This window comes from Nicotiana tabacum, chromosome 1, assembly GCF_000715075.1.
Source record: "Nicotiana tabacum cultivar K326 chromosome 1, ASM71507v2, whole genome shotgun sequence".
Taxonomy (NCBI): Eukaryota; Viridiplantae; Streptophyta; class Magnoliopsida; order Solanales; family Solanaceae; genus Nicotiana; species Nicotiana tabacum.
The window spans coordinates 3,198,212-3,208,953 of NC_134080.1; the positions used below are offsets into that span (position 1 = coordinate 3,198,212).

Sequence of the window (10,742 nt, forward strand, 5' to 3'; positions counted from 1 at the left end):
CATTAAAAGTATTTAAAAAAAAAAGATTGATAATTTAGAGGATGAAATAGGTATTTAGTGATTAAAAATTTGAGAAATGTTGAGTGATCTTCTCAGTGCTGTATAAATAGTGATGTAACCTTTCTGCTACAAATAAAGAAATATATTTTATTAGGCAATTTCAAATAGTTAAGTGATTATTTGAATACTACACTCCTATTTTGAACCATCGAAAAGGATTTTTTTTCAACGGTCAAGAACTTTAAAATTCCAAGTACACTATGGACTCTTTTAGTAAATTTATGAATTGCTTGACCACAAACAAAAATTAATTACAATAACTTTTTAGCACTGGATTCGACATGCAGCAATTAATAGGATGAAGCTGATCAGTATGCAAAAATCTTCAACAAACCATAGGTGAAATGTATGTTCAAACGCCTACTTCATAAAAGGGCAGCCCTGTGCACTAAGCTCCCCCTATGCGCGAGATTCGGGGAAGGACCGGACCACAATGGCCTATTGTATGCAGCCTTATCTTGCATTTCTGCAACAAATGCAGAAATGTTCAAACGCCTACTTCATAATTTACCAAAAAATTTCAAGTTACAATCTTACTATTTTATGTACTTATTCTGCCTCTTCAGCTGTCAGAACAAGCAATGAATACAAGAATCACAGAAGAAAAAAGATATAAACCAAATCAACAATTTTGACTAACTTCCTATTGATATGGGGATACATACAGCAAACAAAACTGCATTTCTAAGCATTTCTCACTATTTGCTTTTCTTCTGAAAATTCTAAGCTCTGATATTTCTTGCTCTAAATGCACCTCAAAAATGAAGCAAAAACTAGCTTCAACTAGTGTAGAAAGCTCTTCTTTGCACTGGATCAAGTGAATCCATTTTTTTTTTCATGAATTCAACAGACTGTACTCGACGTTATTATGTTGTTCCTGCTTTTCGTTCAAAAATGGAAGACTTCCCGGATCTCTTTCCTCCAGCAGAAGACTTGTGGGTGTATTTTGCGGATAGTGGCTCAGGATTAAGTCGATTTCATCTCCACTGATCTCTTTGTGATTCAGAAGAACCTACAGGATAAACATGCACATGAATCAATCATATCATCACCTGGTTTAACTAAACTACGCTAAATAATTTGGACCTAAGCAACTTTTAATCACCCTAAACAATTGGTGGCGCCTTTTTATATAAGAAGCATTTTCAAACATCAAGTTTTTGTTTAATTTCTTTTGACTAGGAAGTTCTATTTAAAAGTCTGCAAACTTCAATGACGAACATGTCAAGAAGTAAGTACCTTCACTGTTTTGAGCAAAGCAGCATCGTGCTGCCTAAGCAGAGCAACGGTCTTCCCATACATATCACATATGAGCTCTTCTGTCTTCTTAGCAATATCATCATCCAAATCAAAGTTGGTAGGAGGCTCAATTAAGTCATAATCATCATATAGCGATCCTTCAAAGTCAAGCCGTGGACCCACAAACCTCACTTTCTTTCTCCAGGGGGGAGGTTCTCCGTGTATGGCCATTGGGTTTTCCATATTCCATCTGTTCAAGGACGTAAGTCACAGCTCTAGCAAATACTGCAATGCAAATATAATTACAATTAATGAAAAACGTACATTGTGATTATCTTACGAGCAAGCCAAGACGCATCCGCAAGGTAGTTTACAGATGCTCTTGAAGTATCACGTCCGTAAATGACTTCTTCAGCAGCTCTCCCTCCAAGAAATACCTTTCCAAAGATATGCATAGGCGACCATCAGTTTTGCATATTGGAATAATAAAGAGCAAGCACGAATCAGCATAATAACTTCAAAATTAGTACCTGAAGGCGGTGAAGCAACTGTGGTAGCCGCTCAAACATGTACGACTCATCATCAAGACGGTTGAACACAACTTGGGACAGGGTCTGCATTGCATCACTTCTAAATTTTCAGTTATCAGAGGAAAGAATGAACATTTTTTAGATGAATTCTCTAGTAAAAACGTACATGAGACACCCAATACAAGTTCAACTTTGTTAACAAATGGACCTTGGGTCTTACTCAATCACAAAAGCTCACCTAAGCAGTGAGCATCATCCAAGACCGTAGAAGGAGACTTAGACCATATAAAGAGACTGAACTACAAACCATACACTTAACCGATGTGTGATCTAACACCCTCCCACACGCCCAGGACTGGACATTTGGAGTGTGATATAAAATATGGGTAGCCCAACACTGGTACCAATACAAGTTCAAGTTTGTTAACAAATGGACCTTGGGTCTTACTCAATCACAAAAGCTCACCTAAGCAGTGAGCAACATCCAAGACCGTAGAAGGAGACTTAGACCATATAAAGAGACTGAACTACAAACCATACACTTAACCGATGTGTGATCTAACACCCTCCCACACGCCCAGGACTGGACATTTGGAGTGTGATATAAAATATGGGTAGCCCAACACTGGTGAGGCCAAAATTAGAGGAAGGACTGGCTCTATACCATGTTAAAACAATAACCATGGACCTAGGTCTACCACAAAAAACTAGCTCAAGTGGTGAGGATTGTCTATTATAGTCCATGCACTTCAATCGATACAGGATTCTAACAACGCCGTAGCCTAGTAATATAGAACTCAATGAGCTAATATAGAATGCAGGGAAGATATACATGAAATATCATTTTGGTTACAGTGTCAGGAACAAGAAAGGGAAAAAGAATAATAAGACAAGAAAAAGCAAGGTGAAAAAAAGATGATGTTCAAAGACGGAGCAACTAGAGAATAAACCAAACCTGGCCACGTGGATTGATAGATATTCGGTCACAACGCTCAACGTTTGCATTCTCATAATGCCTTAAAAGGTGAGAAGTCAATGCAGCCCCCACTTCAGTAACAGCTCGACGACACTGTCCCTGATGACCCAACTCAACCCCAACCCGCTTAGGTCCTACCGTAAGTCGGTCAACTGCATCATCCATATCTGAATGAAGAATTGAATTATGCCCTCTCCTGACTGCTACCAGAGCAGCCTCCTGGAGAAGCTGAGCTAGCTTTGCACCTGACCATCCTGAAATGCAAGACCACCATTTAAGAAAGACTGGCTTGAAGATGATCTCTTATGAACTAAAAGGAATAAAAGCTGAATACCAGGTAAATTTTGGGCATAAGTAGCCAAATCAACAGTATCTGATAATTTAACTTTGCGTGCATGTACTTTCAAAATGTCCAATCTTCCTTTTGCATTGGGAGGCCGAATTCTTATCTGAAAAAGAAAAATGTAACATATATAAGTGAGGAATAAAGACCAAATAGCGAGTGTAAAGAAAATGGACACTTCGTAACTGAGTCATAATCTCTTATAAGCTGTTGTAACTTGTGATGCTAATATTTTGTTCAGGGTGCTTATTCCAAATAGAATCTACCGAGAACAATTGATGTCTCAACAAAATAACAGCATTTGACAAGTTTCCTGGAACGAAGAATGATTCCTACTTTGCAAGTCAAACAATATTTCGCCCTTAAACAACAACTATTAGGATTCAAAAGCCCAAACATGGTGGCCCCCTCCAAGGACATTGTAAGGAACTTTGCAGTACGCTATGCATCGCATACCGTATTCCAGTTTGATATGGAATTATAACACTTCAATTTTTATTTTATTTTTGGTTTGATTAGTTTTTATCATACTCCTTTTTATCCAGCATATGGGAACATCTATAAGAAGTCGAGAAATTATGAATAGAAGCCTTCTATAAATATGGAAAAAGTTGTCTGCCTCCTCACAACCAACATAAGTGCACACACAGAGAACCACAAATAGAGTGATTCAAGCCATGAGGAGCTGAGACAATAAAGAGTCTAATTCAATAGGAGATACAAACCTTGCGATCAAATCTACCAGGACGAAGAAGGGCGGGATCTAATAAATCCCTTCGATTTGTGGCTCCCAAGAATATAACGCCTTTACCAGTATCAAATCCATCAAGTTCAATCAATAACTGGTTCAGAGTAGTTTCCCTTTCTTGAGTTGCCGCATTATAGAGGTGGTCAGTTGATTCACTAAATATTCCTTGACGCCTGTTTATTAGAATAATATTTTCAGAAACTATAACCACTGCACATGTATACAGGTCTTTTAAGAACAACAATGACTATTTCTTCAAAATAAAAAAGAATATCTAGACAACCACAGAACAGATTAGCATTGTCCACAACATGAAATTAATATCTTCAGGTTCAAAAATCCAATTTTAATAGTTCTACCACTAGCTAAAAAGGGGCTACGATAGGAGAGACACCAAGATGCTCAGCTCCAGAATATCCATGGGATGAGCATACCATGGTTTATAATAAGCTAAATCAGTAAAAGTTACGCACATGCACCATTATTCATTTAGACAAACATCCATACCTTGTTGCGAGTGCATCGATTTCGTCGATGAAGATAACTGATGGTCTATTCACCTGTGACAAGAATCATGGCTTTCTTCAAAACATAAAAAGGGAAAACCACATGGTTCATTGACTACGTATTATGCTCACCTTGGCTCTCTTGAACAAATCTCTAATACGAGCAGAACCAACACCAACTAGAACTTCCACAAATTCAGAACCAGCCATTTGATAAAATGGAACACCAGCTTCACCTGCTATTGCCTTGGCAACCAGGGTCTGAGAAAAGCATCATATAGGATTTTAGTAATGACTCTTTGTTTCTGAATGTCCGTATAAGTTTTGAATTGGAACAACGAACCTTGCCACATCCGGGAGGTCCCTCCAGAAGTACTCCATGGGGCGGCTTGATCCCCATTTTATCAAATAGTTCAGGATTCTTCAAGTATCTTACCAACTAGCCAGCACAAATTGGCAGGAATTAGAAGCGTTTTAATCTAAAGACTGGCTGAACGGAAAAGAATAATAGAACAAGGAAGCATTATCCGTGGTGTAAAACGATGTTACCTCTTGAAGTTCTTCAACTGCTTCCTCAATCCCAGCCACATCACTAAATGTGACTCCAGTTGAACCCTGAACAGAAACTTCTTACTTAGAGACACAATATTGGCCATAATCTACAAAGAGAAGTCGTGAATGTCCATGATCAGAGCAAGTTAGAAATTGGAAACTCACATCAACACGTGCTTGTGGCTTAGACTGAGAGAATTCTATGCCTTGCCATATATCCTGAATGAAGCACATAACATCTTCAATTTTGCAAGAAGCAAGTATTAATGAACTGCTAATTCTAGGATAGGGAGTATTACTCACCCACTTTCTGAAGTTCTTAGGTCTTCGTGAAAGAGTGAACCGGACAAGAAGAACCATAGTCAAAAAAACAAGCATGATTGGTTTCAACATCTCAATACTGGCAGAGACACCACCAAAAGTGTACACTTCATACAACTTTGAGAAAATTCCTCCATCAGTAAAAGCATCAACAACCTTATCCCAAACCCTTTCTAAGATACCAAAGATGAGACCAAAGAATAGCTTAAGAAATGGTTTGGCCACAGGCCACATGACATACACGGCCACAGCAAAGACAAAGCTTGTCACAGCAAACACAGCCGAAGCCAGGAATGTACCCACAATCACCGCAGCAGCAATCATTACAGCAGTCAGCATTCCTAGTTCTACCATTACTCTGCTTGATATCTTCGATGCAGCTGGATTAGGATACTCTGGTAATTTTCCCACCCAAGACTGCAATAGGATAACTCTGTAAGAGACAAAGGAGAAAGAAAGAAAGGTTTTTCCAACAGTCTTGAAAAGTCAAAGAGTTTCCACCCTGTTCTCGGGTAAGACACATCTTTATCCTACCAAACTTTAGGTTCTACGGTCTTGTCAATAGATTGGATTAAAAGCACCTACTCCTTCAAGCTACTATAAGGTCAATCTTAAGGAAAAAAGAAGAGATGAAACACCCTTACGCTAAGGGATTTGAGAATTTTTTCAGATATTTTAGGTACTATTTTCCCTTGTGATATAGACAGTCACCAACACAAAAAGATGTTGATTTGTCTGACGATTTTGGAAATATGATCTTAAAGAAATGGGGGATTTGCTATACCGCAATTGTGTTCCTCTTTCCGAGCATCATATATATGTAATTTTTTTATAAGGTCTTTCCAAGCATATCATATAATAAAATTCTAAGACTACTCTGTATATAGGCTGTCACTTGGCATTTAGATGCTGCTATCACTTCCACGAAAAATCTCACCCCAACTATATCCTACTGCAAAAAAAAGAAGGAAAAGAAGCTCATCCAAATAGACTGCACATAAATGAATCAACAGTCTAAGTTACACTCATTTGTTGCTCTCTTTTTTTTCAAAATAAAATGCGCGATTTCTATCAAATTTTAGCATCTTCCGCTAATCCTACAAGCTTTCAAGTGCATTATGCGGTCTCTGCCATATGGGGCCAAAGAGTTACTTAAATATATAATGAATTTATTCTACCCACAACGAGTAAGAGTTAAAGATAAATATAACCTTCAAACCTATCAATATTAACCACAATGCGCAGTAACAAATATTATCAGCCAATATACTTTTGTCTATAACAACAACAGCAGCAACAACAACATACCCAGTGTAATCCCCCGAGTGGAGTCTGGAGAGGGCAATATTTACGCAAACCTTACCCCTACCTTATGAAGGTAGAGAAAATGTTTCCGTTAGAGCCTCATTTATAGCTACATCTATATTTGAGTTTTAAGTGCACGTATACTTCAATTATATTGTTATTTTCTCATTGCAGCTTATACTTGTCTGCTTACATGTCTTTTTGTCGAATTCAAATATTGCTTAATGTGTTCAACTCTGCACAACAAGGCTTTTTCTTTTCTTTTCTTTTCCTTTTATAAGTAACTGGCACAACAAGGCATATAAGCTTGACTATAGACCCATAAGCCGCTTGAACAAAACAGATAATCTGAATTTAGTAAGCATTTAACCGAAGAAAGTACAGGCAAATTCCATAAAAATTTCACGGGAATTTCCTGTCAGGAGATGGTAACTACAATGAATCAAGACATAATGTGAAAAAGTAATTAAGTTTTCATCTAGAACTTTGCAATTATGCATTTGGTTGATGAACCTCTACATTGTTGCAAAGAGGCATGCCAATCAAATAACAAATGCACTGTCTGCTTAAGCAATATGTTTAAGTTCTTTTAAATTCTCCTTCCACCAGACGGTGAAGCTTGAAGCTATAGTCACTATGCATTCTTTAAAAACGCCGAAAGAAGTGAAATACCATCATTTGCTTCTCGACTTCATATCTTGGCCCCGTGTACTCCTCTAGTAAACGCTGAGCTTGATTTTGATCCAGCTTCATTGCCCTGATTGATATCAGTAACACTAGTGAATGATCAACACACAAAAATACAAATCTACGATACAAAGTAAAAGAAATTAACCAGTTTATTACACTAACCATTTAGTTCTCTGCAAGCTCTTTTCTCCTGGTATATCCTTCAACTCAACAACAAAATCTCTAACTCCAAATCCCAAAGAAGCTCCAATATCTTCTTTAAAAGTCAACAGCTTTATCTTATCAAATTTCATGTACTTTTGAAAATCCTCCAACTTCATCTTAGGCAAATCCTCAACATTTTTTTCGAACTCCTCTTCTTCAGATAAATTAGCACCAAAAATTTGCTCAGGTACATATAACTTCCCCTTATACTCCCTCAAAATATCCTTCAAATACACATTCTCTGAATTTACTAAATTACCCTCATCACTTCCATTCTTCACTAATCCTTTAAAATTCAACCTTTTTAGTGTCTCCAAAATGCCACCATTTAAACCCTTCTTACCCAAATCCTCTTTTTCCTTGAGGGTATAAAGTTTATTCCCAATTTTGTATTTGGGTTCCACTTGGCTAGGGTTTTCCTTTAAAACCCTAGTCACAAAATCCTCATTATTGCTTCCTTTTTCTTCAGAGGGCTTAGAATTTGACTTCCATTTTCCAAGAATTGCACATGGGCAATGATAAAAATGTGATCTTTTTTTGAAATTCCTATGAAAAGTGGAATTTTTGAAACTTTTTTGATGTGGGAATTTGATTATGAATGAACTCTGCAGTTGAATGTTGGGGTTTGGATGAGTGAAACTTGCTGATATACAATTGTTAGCTGTTGAAAAAGACATGCTTACTGAATTGAGACTAATTAGCTGTTGAGAAACATTTTACTGAACAAAAATTTGGAGCTTAGTTAGCTCTGTAAATTTGTTCTTAGAGTGGACGGAGAGCTACACAAGGGAGAAGTAGAAGATGAAGCTTTTCTATCCGAAATTTCGAATCCGAATTATCAAAACGGGTGCTCTGCTGACCCGTTCTGCATTTAGTCGTTTATGGGTTTAAACACTTTAAACCCTATGTTACATGGAGGAGTGGGTAACTGTTTGAATCGTTTGGTAGGATGGATAAAAAATAAAAATTCTGGGATAAAAATTTAATATTGTTATGAATAGTTTGTACATTGGATACTACTTTGGATACTACATTGGATGCTATATTGGATGTTCATGTTGTGAATAACTTAAAGATTAAATTTCATATTTTATGTTTATCATCTCTACTTTTTATGTCCATCAAAGGCCATGTAATTGCAATGAAAATTTCACCAAAGTGAAAGAAGAAAACACTTCTCCATTCTCTCTATCTCTTCTTATTTATATTTTACTGCATTGCTTTTATTTTATAACACGTTATCAGCACTAAGCTCTAATTTTATTCTTAACTCCCGCTAAGTTGAGCCATATTTTATTAAGGTATGTATCATTATAATCATTTTATTTATGGCAGTACATATCATGTGCTCATTGTTTGCAGATTACTTGTGCGCTTGGGCATCTTAAATAGTTTAAGTACATTGCAGTGATAAAATAACTATTTCCTTCCGTGCTCAACTCTTAGAGGACCTCAAAGTCATCAAACTAGCTATGCACTAATGTCATACTTATAATATTCATGGACTCCCTAGATCAAAACATATCTTTAAGGCATTTTGAAGAACTGTGAGAAATAAATTGACAAGCAATAATTTTATAGTTTAATTACTTTATATTTATTGGAACATATAAATAATGTTAGTCACGTTCAGTTCTATTAACACATATATATCAATAATATAAAGTGAAATGAAACAAGTATGTAATTTCTACTTTATGGCAAGAATAAAATGAAATAGTAGATTGTTAACATGATATAGCTCTATTTTCATTTCTTTTACCTTAATCATTTTGTTTTCATTAATTGTTTATTATTATAATTATTTCTCTAACTTATTCATCTTTTATGATAGTTTTCACTATGTCAAATTTATCAAAACTTGATTTTGTGGCACTTGACATCCCCGGGAGGAACTATTTATCATGGGTTCTTGATGCTGAAATTCACCTTGACGCTAAAAGTCTTGGAAATACTATTATACAAGGAAATGAAGCATCAAATCAGGATAAAGCGAAGGTCATGATTTTCCTTCGTCATCATCTACATGAAGGGTTAAAAACTAAATATTTAACCGTAAAAGATCCACTTGAATTATGGATTAATTTGAAGGATCGATATGACCACCTAAAACTTACGGTATTACCGAAAGCTCGGTATGAGTGGATACATTTAAGGTTGCAAGACTTTAAAACCATAAGTGAGTATAATTCTGCTATCTTTAAAGTAAGTTCTCTATTAAAATTATGTGGAGACACTATCACAGATGAGGACTTATTGGAAAAAATATTTTCTACTTTTCACGCTTCAAATGTGGTGCTACAACAACAATACCGTAAAAAAGGTTTTAAGAAATATTCTGAGTTAATCACATGCCTACTTGTGGCTGAGCAGAATAATACTCTATTAATGAAAAATCATGAAGCTCGTCTCACTGGGTCAGCTCCATTTCCGGAAGTGAATGTTGTAGCAACATATGATAAGTTTGAAAGAAAACAAAATAATTACCGTGGTCGTGGACATGGTCATAAACGTGGACGTGGCAGGGGGCGAAATAATTATCGTCATTATGGTGGAAATAAATTGGAGAACAATAAGGGTTCTCAAATTAATCATTCAAAAGGTAAAGCTAGTATGTGTCACCGATGTGGTATGAGAGGTCATTGGGCACGCATTTGTCGTACGCCAGAACATTTTGTCAAACTTTATCAAGCCTCTCTCAAGAAAAAAGAAAATAATGTGGAGGCACACTTGACCTTTCAAAATAATGATGATGAAGCAGATCCCTCAAATAAATATGATTCTAAGACAAATCTTGCATATAAAGATGATGATTTTGAAGGCCTAACAAATATTACTCATTTAGAAGTTGGGGACTTCTTTGAGGATATTGACTGAAGAACTAATCATCTTACTGGGGAATGAAGCTATAAAAGTTCTTATGTTTATGTTTGCAACTAGTTTATTTTTCTTGAGTGTATTTTCCTAATACATCATGTGTTGCTAGTTTCTACATTTCTAATGTATTTCTTAATGTTTTTTTCCTGCTTGTCTTTGATATTTCTTATGATGTATTATTTGTCTTTTTTATGAAGAATATGAAAATTCCCCAGTGTTCAGTTGGACTCAAGATTAATAAAGATGATATATGTCTTCTGGATAGTGCTACAACACACACTATTTTAAAAGATAAGAGATATTTCTCTTATTTGGTAATGAAAGAAGCGAATGTTAATACAATATCCGGTAGTACATGATTAATTGAAGGTTCTGGAAGAGCCAATTTATT

At 36.0% G+C, this 10,742-nt stretch overlaps 1 protein-coding gene across 1 annotated transcript; it reads right to left on the minus strand.

Moving 5' to 3' along the window:
• Nucleotides 1-518: 518 nt before the first annotated feature.
• Nucleotides 519-8,425, minus strand: LOC107829268 (putative inactive ATP-dependent zinc metalloprotease FTSHI 1, chloroplastic). The gene is made up of 15 exons (XM_016656741.2): nucleotides 7,433-8,425; nucleotides 7,253-7,337; nucleotides 5,258-5,692; nucleotides 5,120-5,173; nucleotides 4,952-5,017; nucleotides 4,746-4,841; nucleotides 4,535-4,663; nucleotides 4,404-4,456; nucleotides 3,874-4,069; nucleotides 3,140-3,254; nucleotides 2,785-3,059; nucleotides 1,830-1,913; nucleotides 1,624-1,736; nucleotides 1,300-1,549; nucleotides 519-1,072 (listed from the first exon to the last, which is right to left on the minus strand). The coding sequence occupies exons 1-15, from the start codon at nucleotides 8,149-8,151 to the stop codon at nucleotides 896-898; spliced, it is 2,847 nt and encodes a 948-aa protein (XP_016512227.1). The 5' UTR covers nucleotides 8,152-8,425; the 3' UTR covers nucleotides 519-895.
• Nucleotides 8,426-10,742: the final 2,317 nt, after the last annotated feature.